Source organism: Leguminivora glycinivorella, chromosome 13, assembly GCF_023078275.1.
Source record: "Leguminivora glycinivorella isolate SPB_JAAS2020 chromosome 13, LegGlyc_1.1, whole genome shotgun sequence".
NCBI lineage: Eukaryota > Metazoa > Arthropoda > Insecta > Lepidoptera > Tortricidae > Leguminivora > Leguminivora glycinivorella.
In genome coordinates this window covers 13,506,414-13,522,033 of record NC_062983.1, presented here as the reverse complement: position 1 = coordinate 13,522,033, position 15,620 = coordinate 13,506,414, and the positions used below count along the sequence as shown (strand labels likewise).

Below are 15,620 nucleotides of genomic sequence, written 5' to 3'. Positions count from 1 at the left end.
TTTTAATTCACAAAAAACTTTTCAGATTTTTACTTTCAATTTACCCACCCTTGCGGATGTATATCGTACTTCAAATTAATACGAGATGTTACGTAAACCATCTTCTGTCTAATAAAGTAAAAACTGTTTAAATCGGTTAACATTATAAAGAATTATCCCTGAAAAACCAGGTCGCGCAAATTAGTTAGCAAATTGAACGGGAGATGGCGCTATACACTATAATACTCATTAGTGCCTATACTTTTGTCTTCTAGTCAAGTCATTAGAGTTATATGAAAATATGAGATTATTTTTACTAGGTAGTTTGAAAGAAAGTTTGTACGGAACCCTCGGTGGGCGAGTCCGACTCGCACTTGGCCGGTTTTTTATATTCAGTCAATACTGTATGTTGTTGAGTACTAGTCGTTAGGGATTTTAAAGTAAAAGGATTACGAGTCTTCTAAAGTGTCAGAGCTCAGAGTTTATACCGTTATTTGTTTTTTTTTTATTCTTATATCCTTCAAAATTAACCATAATTTCGCGATTAATAAGGTAAACAATTTTTCCCCTCACTAGCTCGGAAACACGTGTTTTGTCCTTATACCAGCGGGTAAAAACGCATTTTATCCACTAAATAGTGGGTAAAGTAATTTGACTTTGAATAAAGTCAAATTAACTGCTTTAAAATTGATAAAAGTAGGTGATTTACCACCTGTGGAACTACTGGAAACAGTGATAAACGCATTTTTTGCGTTGTAGTACTTGTAGTTTCCTCGCTATAGTGAGGGGAAAAGTTTTGTGTTACACTCGGGTGCAAATGTATTTTACTTCTCGTGTGTTAAAAAACTCGCAAATTCAGGATTCTATTCTCGAACCACTCGCTTCGCTCGTGGTTCAACTATAGAATCCTTTCACTTGCTCGTTTTTCAATTCCACACTCGGCGTTAAAATACAACTTTGCCCCCTTGTATAACAAATAACTATTGCGCTGTTATTATATTTACAATAAGCCCTAGGATCTATTTTATGGGCCCTGATGGAAAGCATATGTATTTGTAGTAAGTAGATACCTATAATAAATTTTATCGTAAGTATATACATTAACTTTTATAACCTATGTATGTATGTATAAAGTGAATGCGACCCCCATGAATCACGATGCATGTTGCATCTTAGTCAGTAAAATTTATCGCCGTTCACCACAACACTGACCTATCCTATACTTTTGTATACAGGTTGTTTTGCGCTGCATTGTGTTTTCGTGAAGCGCTGGTGGCCTAGCGGTAAGAGCGTGCGAGTCGTGCGACTTTCAATCCGGAGGTCACGCGTTCAAACTCCAGCTCGTACCAATGAGTTTTTCGGAAGTTCGGAACTTATGTGCGAAATGTCATTTGATATTTGCCAGTCGCTTTTCGGTGATGGAATCACGGATCACGAGGAAACCGGAGTAATCCCAATAAGTACTTACTGTTGCCTGTTGTCTACCATAGTTAATTAAAGTTATGTGCTTATATTTTTTTTATGTCATCTTGTTACATTGGTGAATCCATACTAATATTATAAAGGGGAAAGTGTGTGTGTCTGTTTGTTTGTCCGTCTTTCACGGCAAAACGGAGCGACGAATTGACGTGATTTTTTAAGTGGAGATAGTTGAAGGGATGGAGAGTGCTATAGGCTACTTTTTGTCTCTTTCTAACGCGAGTGAAGCCGCGGGCAAAAGCTAGTAAAGTGTATTGTTATATTGTATTGTAAGTAGTTATATACCCTTTGGGTTGGAAGGTTAGATGGTAGTAGCTTTCGTAAATGATATCTATTTCAGGAAGGCAAGCACGGTCGCGTGATAAACGATATAACGTCAGGCTTTTCCCACTATTTATAAGTGCGACTGGGACGGACCGATGCGATGAAAAGATTCCCGAAAAGTTTGTTCATTTGGATCACGTCTCCGATTTTGATAAAAATTGGTGGGCTGATAGAGTCCGTGATGCTGAGCAAGATCCACTAAGGTTTCCCAAACTGTCCTATGTAGTTTGCATGAAACCTTCCTTTTTTGTTACCAGATTTCTATACATTTTCGGTAACAAAAAAGGAAAGTTTCATAATACAATCAACCTACATAGGAAATTTTGGTAAACCTTAGTGGATCTTGCTCAGCATCATGGACTCTTATCAGCCTACCAATTTTTATCCAAATCGGAGACGTGATCTAAATGTACAATACAAACTTATCGGGAATTGCTGAAACAGACTATACATAAATAAATAAATAAATAAAAAAGCCTCTTTATTTCCTTAATTATTATACATGCAACATTCACTTATTTCTTTTATAATTTTAATAGTTAAACATGATTATATCTATTGCTATTTATATCATCAACTTCTAAATAATTTCATTTTACATCATGTCATAATCATAATATAGTTAGTGATATTATATTGTAAGATTATTCATTAATTATTATTATTATTATTTCTTATTATTTTAATTATTATTAAAATAATAAGAAATTGATTGAATATTATATTTATTAATTTAATTTAATGTTTAAAATTAAGGACCTCTTATCGAGTAAAGGCCTCCTCCAAATTTGACCATGTCTCTCGGTCCCTCGCTATTTTTGTCCAGTCTTCGCCTGCAACTTTGCAAAGCTCTTCGCTCCATCGTTGTCTCGGTCTCCCTCTACCTCTTTCACTGATAGGTCCCGACCAAGTCGTTAGTTTCCTTGTCCATTTTGTCTCGTTCATGCGAATTATATGGCCAGCCCACTTCCATTTGAGCTTTTTACAATGAGCTAAAGCATCTATCACGTTTGTCTTTTTTCTAATTTCAGTATTCCTTATCCTATTTTGTAGTTTTAGGTTGAGTGTACTGCGTTCCATGGCTCTTTGGCATACTTGGATTCTATTTTTTGTGTCATTGTCATAAATCCACGTTTGGCAGCCGTAAGTAAGACATGGAAGTAGGCAGGTATCTAGGACTTTTTCTTAAGTGTCATTGGTAGGTTTGATTTTAGAATGTTTTTGTTGTTCCAATATTTATTCCAGGTAATATTGATACGTCGTTTGACTTCATCTTGGCGTCTGCACTTAGCAAAGGATACTTGTTGACCTAGATATATATAATTTTTCACGTATTCTAGACATGTATTGTTCACTTTTATGGGTCTCTCAAAAGTGTTGGTCATAATCTTAGTTTTGGTAGAGTTCAGTTCCAGTCCAATTTCTCGGCTTACGTTATATAGCTCGTTAATCATTTCTTCTAATTGAGTGTTCGATTCTGAAAAAAGGACAATATCATCCGCAAAGCGAAGGTTACTTAAAAAGTCTCCGTTGATCCTGATACCTTTTCGTTCCCAATTTAAGTTTTTCATGATACTTTGGAGCACTGCAATGAAAATCTTCGGCGAAATTGGATCGCCCTGTCGAACACCTCTACAGATTTTGATTTCAGGCCCTTTCTTCTCTAGTTTTACGCGGCTTTTGCTTTTGCTGTATATATTCTTTATTAATTCGATAGTTTCCCATGGTACGTCACATTCGTGTAGGGCTCTCCATATGCTGTTATGAGTAATGGAATCAAAGGCTTTCGCGTAATCTATAAAAGCTATGTAGAGTCCTCTTTTGTGCTCTACATATTTTTCTATTATTAGGTTTAGTGCATGTATGTGATCTGTGGTAGAGAAGCCCTTCCTGAAGCCAGCTTGTTCTGGAGGTTGGTACTTTTCAATATATTTTGACAGCCGCTCTTCTATACATGAAGCAAATAACTTGTACATATTAGGTTGTAAGCTAATCGGTCGGTAATTGCCTATTTCTGCCGGATTTCCTTTCTTAAAAAGAAGAATAATATCTGATTCTGCCCATTCATCCGGTATTTCTCGTTCGTCTAGTATTTTGTTGAATAGTGTAGTTATAAGTGGTGCAAGTAGAGTTTTGCCGGCTTTTAAGGCTTCATTTGGGATATTGTCCGGTCCGCAACTTTTGTCTGTTTTTAATCTGTCTATTTTTTTACAAATGTCCAAATCTGAGAATCTATCAAGGGTAATAGACTTATCTATCGTAGGCAGTGTGTCTTCGTTTGAGTTTCGCGATGAATAGAGGTCTCTATAAAATGAAGTAGCCTTCTCTATTATGCCAGTTCTACTCCATGTTTTGTGATTTGCAGAGCCTTCTTTTAAACAGGGGATCCACTGTTTAGTAGTTTCCAAAGTTTTCAGGCCCTTTTTCAGGCCTCTTGAAGTTTTCAGAAAATTTTCAACTACTGATATCTTGTGTTTCTCTCGTTCGCTTTTTATCTGTTTATGTATGTTTTTATAAAGAAAAGAGCGCTCTTTCTTTTCTTCATCTGAAAGGTGTTTCTTCTTTGTTAGTTCTGTTCTTCGTGAAATAAGTGATTTTATATGGTCCGAGATAGTATAACGTTTTGAACTTGACTCGCTTTTTATTGAGTTCAAACTGTCTGATATTAGTGTTTTAATTGTTTTATAGAGAGAGCTGACATTTTCAGTTACTTGTTCGCCTATAGACATGATGTTTGTATTCAAATTTATTAAATATTCTTCTATTCCACTGTTTGTATTTAACTTGGACTTGATGTTATTTTTGTATGTGACTCTACTTTTACAATTGTTTATTATATTTATTGTGGTTCTTATCATTCTGTGGTCGCTGGGGAAAGCTAGTCTGCTTATAACTTCAATGTTCGTGATTTTTTCTTTACAATTTGAGAGCACATAATCTATCTGACTTTTTCTGTGTTTCGGTGAAAGCCATGTCCACATATTTTTCGGATTCTTTTTAAATAAGCTGTTGCATATAACTAGTTTATTTTCCCAGCAAAACTGAAGTAGCTTTTCTCCTCGTTTATTGCTCAGCATCATGGACTCTTATCAGCCTACCAATTTTTATCCAAATCGGAGACGTGATCCAAATGTACAATACAAACTTATCGGGAATTGCTGAAACAGACTATACATACTCGTAGTTAGCTAAAACCTCATTCTGTATAACGAATAATGGTAATTTGAGTGTCGTCTGCTCAGCTGGCGTTGTGCAACGTCGATTAGGGCTGGCCTACTCGGCGATGCGTTTTCGACGGCCTTGCGAATGCAACTCCCGCTCTCCAACTGCAATTTGGGAGTGCACTGAGAGCCTGAATAAATCTGGCTACTACGTTTCGAGTAGCTAATTCTTTGAACGCAGTTTTATTTAACCACATACATAAGGCGATAAAAATGAAACCGAAATGCAGCATGATGGCAACTCGAACTCTACGCCGAACGCGGGGAGTCACAAGCGTGCTACGTCTTTCTAACACATCTTTTAATTTATGACAGGAAGTACCTGCATCGTATAGCAGACTACGTTAAACGCCATGTGGGGAAATTTTTATTTGCATCCAAGTACACACAATTACAATGTTTCGACGCTAGATTATGTCAATTCAGAAAAGGTAACAGGTGTCATAAGAAAATCTAGTTATATTATATGTTTTATTAAGAAGTGAATGCACTTTAGTGCATTTTATTATGCTCATTAATATTAGGCATAATAAGTTTATCTGATTAACCTTGGCTTGGTCAGACCTCATAATTAGTAAAAAGTAAAAGTAGCTAACCTAAATAACGAATTAAGGTTAAAAACAATAAGATTAAACATAATCTACAACCAACATATCTAGGTAGGTTATGCTATTCAAATTAGACTTGACAAACTGCACAAATCTAATTTTGCATCTGGTTAGCCTTGGGGCACCCGGCGCAACACCGCCACGCCCGCAGTTGGCGAAATTGGGCCCAATTAACTGTTACAGCTTGAATCGACATGACTAATTGATTTTTTGTCTTAACCATGTTTTTTGCGCGTTAAACTGGCTCGTGCTATCCTATCAAGGGTTAATATCCTCCAGAAGAGAAATATTGTTTTAAAATTGGCCATTCAAATTAATATATAGCCATTATAAATGCAATGCAATAGGAAGGATATCAGTTATAGGTATTTGACCGAAGCGTTTTGAAATACTTACATACTTTTTCAACATAGGCACATAAAGTGCCACCACTCGCACGAGTATACGGTAAAGTAGCTTCATATGTACTGAAAAAAGAATAGTACATTACGATACAAATGCGTAAAAACGGAAGTTCGAAACGAGTGGCGATAAATTAAAACACGACCGAAGGGAGTGTTTTAAATCGACACGAGGTACCTACAAATTTCCTTTTCGCACGTGTATCTTACGACGTTTTTCAGTACAGATGAGCCTTCGAAGTTTTGACCTGGCATGTAATGAACCACTTCTCGCACTAGTGCGTAAAACACCATCTGTACTGAAAATGGTATTTATTTTGAGTGAAGGCAGGGAGCGGCCAGACATGCGCTTTCCCGACTTGCCCATAGCTCACTCTCCGTAAGAAATGAGACTGATGATGGCAATTGCTTATGCATCGAACTATGTCCAATTGTGCATGTGCATAATGTCGCGCGATAGGCTGCTGCGTGACCCCTGCAGCGCGGCACACTTAGACGCATCCGAACGTGTCGGGTCAAATTATTCACCTGCCGGTTACAACTGTAATTAGTGAAACCTATTTACAGTCATTACGGGTAGACGATGGGTGCGTTAATAGTGACATTAAACTATGCAAACAATTATCATTCGTGTATTTTCCTTCTTCACAGCATATTTAGAATTCAACAGATTAAATATTGCAATTACACGGCTCCATGCGTGACAAAATTAGCAGACTTTGTTTAGTTAATTACATACCTACTTAAGTCAAGTACATCCGGAGTAGGTACCTACAAAGCGTTGTTGTGAGTTTTACCTATTCAGTCATCCACCAATACCGACTACCAAATCGGGCTGGTTTACGTTTCTCGCAGTCTGGCAAACCAGGAGTCGGGTCTTTAACCTTGGGCACGCACGGGCAGGGAGGCCCGGGCTGCGGGTCGCTGCGGCTCTTGTGCACACGCGCTCGACAAAAGTATCCGAAGTCCGGCCGCTCAACACACAGTTTATCATTCATGCACTTATCGAACACGGCTTGCGTCTTTCGACAGTGCTCAAAACTGTTATCTCCTGAACTCTTAAAGATGCAATCTGCGTATTGGTTGAATTCATCGCGGCATTGAGCTTTAATGGAACGGAAAACTTTTAGAGCGCAAAATGTTACTCGTTTTCCGAGCTCTACACAAGCGCGAGGGTCCCGGGTTTCTTGGCGACAAAGCATGAATTCGTTGTTGACATTCTCGCATAGTTTCCCGATGTAAGGGCCCGCGGACATCAGCGTAGGAGTGGACAGATTGACTTCCTGCACGGTTAACGCTTCACATTCTGGTAGAGTTACATCTTTAGTTATCACCATATTGGTATATTCTGCACTGTTAATTACGTATTAAAAAATAAATATTTGCACCAACAGCAATGTGTCAATAATTACTTAGTCGGTTTTGATTGACATTCATGTCAAGGTAATGTTTTGTTTGTGGTTTCAATCCCTCCACTGAATAGGTTGCGTGCGATGCCTAATAAAACGATTAGGTAGTTCCCGATTCGCCGGATTGGCGTATGCGTATTTTTAAATTAAAGTGCTCCCGCTCTGACACTGGCTGTTATATAACGTTATATACCATATATTATATTAGGTACCTACCATGTGAAAATATGAATTTTTCCCCTCACTAGCTCGGAAACACGTGTTTTATCCTTTAATACCAGCGGGTAAAAACGCATTTTATCCACTAGTGGGTAAAGTAATTTGACCTTGAATATAGTAAAATTAACTGCTTTAAAATTGATAAAAGTAGGTGAATCTAGTAATGAAGATTACTTACCACCTGTGGAACTACTGGAAGCAGTGATAAACACATTTTTTTGCGTTGTAGTTTCCTCGCTATAGTGAGGGGAAAAGTTTTGTGTTACACACGGTTGCAACTGTATTTTACTTCTCGTGTATTGAAAAACTCGCTAAGTTCAGGATTCTATTCTCGAACCACTCGCTTCGCTCGTGGTTCAACTATAGAATCCTTTCACTTGCTCGTTTTTCAATTCCACACTCGGCGTTAAAATACTACCTTGTATAACAAATAACTATTACTTTTTACATTTTCAGCGGCCGAGGGCCAGTCGGTGGTATGCCCCGCCGTGCGTACAACCAGCGGGTGGCTGGACCTGTTCCCGCTGCCGTGCCGCAAGTCCTCGGAGTGCCGGACCGTGATGGGGCCCTCGCACGTCTGCTGCAAGGGCTACTGCACCAAGGGCGTCGCGCAGCAGATCCGGTACGTGCTCTGTACAGACACCACTCACATACCTACTCCATTGAAACCCACGAGGTCACCGCGTATAGTCTGTGCGGAAAGAGAAGAGTCACAGAATGTATATTGTATACTCGTACGTACGGCTCCATACATTCCATAACTATTCTCTTTTCGAACAAGCTCACAAGTCTCACAACGTTCGTATTTTCTACATACTACATTTTTCCATCTTCTACTATACATATTTTCTCTTCGAAACGATCGGGCTGTCAAAAGAGCATTCTAGGGTCGACCAGCCGGTGGCCGTCCCGCGGGTCGACCCAGGTATCGCTGGGAGGACAGTGTGGTAGCTGATCTGAGTCGGCTTCAAGTCAGTGACTGGCAAGAGGCTGCGCAGGATCGGGACAGGTGGCGATCTCTCGTTTCGGAGGCCAAGATTCAATTTGGATCACTGAGCCAAAATAGTTAGTTAGTTTTTTAGGGTTCCGTAGTCAACTAGGTCCGTCCGTCCGTCCGCGGATAATCTCAGCGACCGTTAGCACTAGAAAGCTGAAATTTGGTACCAATATGTATATCAATCACGCCGACAAAGTGCAAAAAAAAACCGGCCAAGAGCGTGTCGGGCCACGCTCAGTGTAGGGTTCCGTAGTTTTCCGTATTTTTCTCAAAAACTACTGAACCTATCAAGTTCAAAACAATTTTCCTAGAAAGTCTTTATAAAGTCCTACTTTTGTGATTTTTTTCATATTTTTTAAATATAAGGTTCAAAAGTTAGAGGGGGGGGGGACGCACTTTTTTTCCTTTAGGATCGATTATTTCCGAAAATATTAATATTATCAAAAAACAATCTTAGTAAACCCATATTCATTTTTAAATACCTATCCAACAATATATCACATGTTGGGGTTGGAATGAAAAAAAATATCAGCCCCCACTTTACATGTAGGGGGGGTACCCTAATAAAACATTTTTTTCCATTTTTTATTTTTGCACTTTGTTGGCGTGATTGATATACATATTGGTACCAAATTTCAGCTTTCTAGTGCTGTGCTCGTGCTGTAGCATTTCAGGTTACTGAGATTATCCGCGGACGGACAGACAGACATGGCGAAACTATAAGCGTTCCTAGTTGACTACGAAACCCTAATAAAAAATGAAAAAAAAAATATTAGGGTATTTAGGGTATTATTTTTTCATTCCAACCCCAACGTGTGATATACTGTTGGATAGGTATTTAAAAATGAATAAGGGTTTACTAAGATCGTTTTTAGGGTTCCGTAGTCAACTAGGAACCCTTATAGTTTCGCCATGTCTGTCTGTCCGTCCGTCCGTCCGTCCGTCCGCGGATAATCTCAGTAACCGTTAGCACTAGAAAGCTGAAATTTGGTACCAATATGTGTATCAATCCCGCCAACAAAGTGCAAAAATAAAAAATGGAAAAAAAATGTTTTATTAGGGTACCCCCCCTACATGTAAAGTGGGGGCTGATATTTTTTTTTATTCCAACCCCAACGTGTGATATATTGTTGGATAGGTATTTTAAAATGAATAAGGGTTTACTAAGATCGTTTTTTGATAATATTAATATTTTCGGAAATAATCGCTCCTAAAGGAAAAAAAAAGTGCGTCCCCCCCCTCTAACTTTTGAACCATAAGTTTAAAAAATATGAAAAAAATTACAAAAGTAGAACTTTATAAAGACTTTCAAGGAAAATTGTTTTGAACTTGATAGGTTCAGTAGTTTTTGAGAAAAATACGGAAAACTACGGAACCCTACACTGAGCGTGGCCCGACACGCTCTTGGCCGGTTTTTTGATAATATTTATATTTTCGGATATAATCGCTCCTAAAGGAAAAAAAAGTGCGCCCCCCGTCTAACTTTTGAACCATATGTTTAAAAAATATGAAAAAATCACAAAAGTAGAACTTTATAAATACTTTTTAGGAAAATTGTTTTGAACTTGATAGGATCAGTAGTTTTTGAGAAAAATACGGAAAACTACGGAACCCTACACTGAGCGTGGCCCGACTCGCTCTTGGCCGGTTTTTTAGTTCTAGCTGGTTCTAGTATATTTTAAAGTTGTCTTGTCTTGCACACGCGTTGTCAATGTTTCACGATGCATGATGTGGTGCAGTTCAGTATTAGAGACATTAGAGTACACTAGTGCATTATTATTGGACGTCTAACTAAACTAAAGTAAGCTGTGTGTGTGTGGATTGAGTGAGCACCTTCCGAAAATAAAAAAAAATATGCTGATCATTTAGTAAAAGTTCTAAAACAATTGTAAAACGAATCTCTGAATTTGTAAAAAGATAAATCAAAAGATACAGCCATTAACATGTGCTCACTCAGTTCTCACAAACTACCAACGAAAACAGTGAATATATTCATTTAACATATAATATTTATATACTAACATTTAGTAAAAAATAGGCCAACCTACCTCTATAAATATTAGATTACCTAGTGACAGTAGTGACGTATTTGATTTTTTACAAATAGTTTCTTATGCTCACTCAATCCTCACACTTTTGAAAAGCCGAATTTTGATGAAAAACATAAGATTTAGACCGCTATTATATGTGTATAGTTTAGTAAAAGTGAAATGGGAATTTGTAAAATACAAAACGAACCACTAACGTGTCAGGTTTTTTTATAATAAATTTTTGTAAGTGCTCACTCAGTCCACACGTTTTGAGAAAGTTAAAAATGTAAATATCTTAAGATTTGTAGCACCTAAGACACTCGAAAGTACTTCAACATTTAGTAAAAATTTTTACTAAATATCCACCATCTAATATTTTATATTCGTTGTCTGGTTTTAAAGATATTCAGACATAACTTTTCTCATACAAATGTATCAAGTAGGGTGACCACACTATGTCGGCTCCTGATTTTCCCCACCTTCCCATTGTCATATTGAGATTGGGGAGTTTCGTCAATTTTGATAAAAGTTTATATTAAACTGTGTGATAATGTCATACGAGTTTCTCGTATATATATATATATATATATATATATATATATATATATATATATATATATATATATATATATATATATATGTGTATATATAAAATAAAATGGCCCGTATTGTTATGGTCATGCCGCGGTTTATTTACATTGACCGTGACATTTATTAGTATTACAAATCGCTGCAAAACTTGTGCGAATTTATCCAATTGCGTTACGTTTTTCGCAACTTGAAATGTAAATAAATTATCTACATCACATCAATTTCATCATCATCATTCGCCTGCCCTTTTATCCCAGTCATTTGGGGTCGGCGTAGGGTTGTAAAAAAACGGTTTTTTTCTGGCTTGAAAAAAAACATGAAAAAAAACCGTGAAAAAAAAACAGTTTTTTTTCTGGAGAATGTTTTTTTTTTCTAAAGTACGAAATCTCAAAATTTGCAAAGTAGTTAATACTTTTATACGGTTTTTTAGACTTAATGTTAACTATTAAACGAATTTAATCAAATAACTTTAATTTCTGGTCTTATAAAAGTAACATTTACTAAATCTGTAGTTTGTAGTTATCACTATTTACTGTTGGCAACACCACCGCCTCTCCACGCTGCACGCCGCATCGGGGATTCCCCAATAAACGTTTGTATACTGAATTAAAATGTACGTTATTGTTATTGAAACACGTTACAACTCACGAAAAACCGTTATTGTCGTATTATTTGTTCATCTGAAAAAAAACCATATTTAGAAAAAAAACCAAGGTGCTCGGTTTTTTTCATGTTTTTTTTTGTCATAATTCTGAAAAAAAAAACATTTGTTTTTTTTTCTATTTACAATCCTAGGTCGGCGCATCATGTCCTTCTCTTCCATACCTCTCTATCACCCGTCATCTCATCATTCACTTGTTTTCGTTTTATATCATCTTTCACGCAGTCCATCCACATTTTCCTCGGTTTTCCTCTCCCATTACTTCCTTCAACATTCATTCGTAATACCTTTCTTGTCACATGACCATACCATGCTAGTCGATTCGCTCTTACTTTTACATCACATCAATTTATTTTATCGTAAAGGTCGAGTAATAAAAAAGTCAGTCACGACATTTTTGACTGCATTAAAAAAAAAACCGGCCAAGAGCGTGTCGGGCCACGCTCAGTGTAGGGTTCCGTAGTTTTCAGTATTTTTCTCAAAAACTACTGAACCTATCAAGTTCAAAACAATTTTCCTAGAAAGTATTTATAAAGTTCTACTTTTGTGATTTTTTTCATATTTTTTAAACATATGGTTCAAAAGTTAGAGGGGGGGGACGCACTTTTTTTTCCTTTAGGAGCGATTATTTCCGAAAATATTAATATTATCAAAAAACGATCTTAGGAAACCCTTATTCATTTTTAAATACCTATCCAACAACATATCACACGTTGGGGTTGAAATGAAAAAAAATATCAGCCCCCACATTACATGTAGGGGGGGTACCCTAATAAAACATTTTTTTCCATTTTTTATTTTTGCACTTTGTCGGCGTGATTGATATACATATTGGTACCAAATTTCAGCTTTCTAGTGCTAACGGTTACTGAGATTATCCGCGGACGGACGGACGGACGGACGGACGGACGGACGGACAGACAGACATGGCGAAACTATAAGGGTTCCTAGTTGACTACGGAACCCTAAAAAATAGATATGAAGTTGATTAGTTTTAATCCTTTTTTTAATTTCCAGCATGGTTATTACTGTTTAGAGTAGAGTAGGTAGGGTAACTCAAATAATCGTACCAACCCTGCCAACCCTGACTTGATTCCTCAAAACGGTATCAATATCTACGATCGCTCTATACTGATTCTTATCTATTAGTAACATTAATTATTACGAGCTCGAACGCTGTATTATATAACAATATTGACAGTTAGTTTATAATTCAATGCACGATCAGTGAATTCAGTGAGGCAGAGGCATGTAGTTATCTTAGTTCTATGACAGTTATGATGACTGGTGTTTTATGCTGCGCATGAAATGAACACATGTTTGTGATGTGATGTTAATTAAGATTACATGCTTATTCAATCGTTTGCTGCTGCTCATTATTAGGTTCTGCAGTACTAAAGGATATCCGTTTAATTTTAGTGTTCCTCAATTAAGCCACTAATACTTACTACATTATATCACATTCTACTATATTTAGTTTTGAAGAAAAGTCAGTACCCGGTTGCTCAACTGATATATTTGTTGCCTTACTACTAAATTACGCACAGTCACCAGGGGGGTTACCATGACGTGCTAAAGCCGTTCAGTTTAGGTTGAGAGAGAGGGACAGAGCTATGTAACTGCTATAGCTGTGTCCCTTTCCCTCAACCTAAACTGAACGTCTTTAGTACGTCATGGTAACCCCCCAGTAATAATATGTTACTCTTTGAATGTCGCAAAATATGTGACACTTACGGCTCTACAAACAAGATCGTGCCATATATTTTTTCGGCCTTCAAAGAGTAACATATTATTGCAAGTGAGGTGACGTATCCAATAATAAAATCAGCAATTGTATCATCGTAATGTAATCCAATTAGCAGTTTAACTTTATCCCGATTTTACAATACTTTTATCTTTTTCATCACAATGAATTACAAAACGTAAATCATTATCAAAATGTTACCCATTCGAAGTGTTGCTTGCAAAACTTTCGTAACAATGAGCAATTTGTTCAGCGACACATTAGGACCAAGAACGAGTTACTTTCAAAGTGTAATCAACTCTCGCATCTTACGACACTTCACCAGATAACCAGTTGTAATTATAAAATACTATTTACCTGAAAGGATATGAACTGGCAGGTTGTCAGCTCCGCCTCTTGACTAATCGTCCTAATCGAATGTCGACATAGTGATAGTCAGGGACCGGCCCGCTATCCCTTATACGGGGTTTTGTATGGGTATTTCGTTAGGCTTAACTTACCCTACCCTTTTGACGCGATACCCTTTCATTTTGCTTTTAAAGCCCTAACGAAAGCGCTTACCTAAAATAGCCCAATACCCTTTCAAAACCCTTATCATCGGCTCAGCCTAACGCCATAAGGGTAAGCCTTATACTGGGTTTTATTTGCTTTCCCTTATAGCATATCGTGCGAGTTTAAATCCTGTACCTCGCTCATAAAGCACACATTACTCCGAACGAAATAACATACGATCGTTACCTACGGTGGCACTGTGTGTGATATTTGCGCGTTTCTGTTTGATGGAAACGGCTGTAGATAAAATAAGGTTAAATTTTCAATACCAAATACTTATAGTTATGATATGATAGGCTCCTTCTTTGCTCAGGTGTAACACAGGCAAACGCTGCTTTTTAGGGTTCCGTAGTCAACTAGGAACCCTTATAGTTTCGCCATGTCTGTCTGTCCGTCCGTCCGTCCGTCCGCGGATAATCTCAGTAACCGTTAGAACTAGAAAGCTGAAATTTGGTCCCAATATGTATATCAATCACGCCAACAGAGTGCAAAAATAAAAAATGGAAAAAAAAAATTTGGCTACCCCCCCTACATGTAAAGTGGGGGCTGATAATAATTTTTATTCCAACCCCAACGTGTGATATATTGTTGGATAGGTATTTAAGAATGAATAAAGGGTTTACTAAGATTGTTTTTTGATAATATTAATATTTTCGGAAATAATCGCTCCTAAAGGAAAAAAAAAGTGCGTCCCCCCCTCTAACTTTTGAACCACAAGTTTAAAAAATATGAAAAAAATCACAAAAGTAGAACTTTGTAAAGACTTTCTAGGAAAATTGTTTTGAACTTGATAGGTTCAGTAGTTTTTGAGAAACATATGGAAAACTTCGGAACCCTACACTGAGCGTGGCCCGACACGCTCTTGGCCGGTTTTTTTTATCGGACTTGTCTTGATGAGTACCCGATGTCTAGCTGATGCTGAACCCTGGCTGCACCTAGGGGAACTCGGGTTTAGTGTAATACAGGCAAACGCTGATTTCGTCATCGGACTTGTCTTGATGAGTACTCGAGTGAGCAGTACCCGAAGTCCAGCTGATGCTGAACCCTGGCTGTACCTAGGGGAACTCGGGTTTAGTGTAACACAGGCAAACGCTGGTTTCGACATCGGACTTGTCTTGATGAGTACTCGAGTGAGCAGTACCCGAAGTCCAGCTGATGCTGAACCCTGGCTGCACCTAGGGAACTCGGGTTTAGTGTAACACAGGCAAACGCTGTTTTCGTCATCGGACTTGTCTTGATGAGTACTCGAGTGAGCAGTACCCGAAGTCCAGCTGATGCTGAACCTTGGCTGCACCTAGGGGAACTCGGGTTTAGTGAAACACAGGCAAACGCTGTTTTCGTCATCGGACTTGTCTTGATGAGTACTCGAGTGAGCAGTACCCGAAGTCCAGCTGATGCTGAACCC

At 37.7% G+C, this 15,620-nt stretch overlaps 2 protein-coding genes across 2 annotated transcripts in view; one reads left to right on the top strand and one right to left on the bottom strand.

Annotated features, from left to right (window-relative positions):
* The window catches only part of LOC125232973 (mucin-5AC), a 43,473-nt gene that overhangs the window by 17,053 nt on the left and 10,800 nt on the right, over positions 1 to 15,620 (top strand). The window contains exon 2 of the mRNA XM_048138832.1: positions 8,097 to 8,262. Within this exon, the coding sequence (XP_047994789.1) occupies positions 8,097 to 8,262 (166 nt within the window). The remainder of the gene's footprint in view (positions 1 to 8,096; positions 8,263 to 15,620) is intronic.
* Positions 6,356 to 7,604, bottom strand: LOC125232974 (NADH dehydrogenase [ubiquinone] 1 alpha subcomplex subunit 8-like). Its single transcript, XM_048138833.1, has 2 exons — positions 6,810 to 7,604; positions 6,356 to 6,540 (listed from the first exon to the last, which is right to left on the bottom strand). Exon 1 carries the CDS (start codon positions 7,347 to 7,349, stop codon positions 6,810 to 6,812), a length of 540 nt encoding a protein of 179 aa, XP_047994790.1. The 5' UTR covers positions 7,350 to 7,604; the 3' UTR covers positions 6,356 to 6,540.

Excerpts from the sequence above, each read along its gene's own strand:
- LOC125232974 (XM_048138833.1), bottom strand. The coding sequence starts at position 7,349 with ATGGTGATAACTAAAGATGTAACTCTACCAGAATGTGAAGCGTTAACC.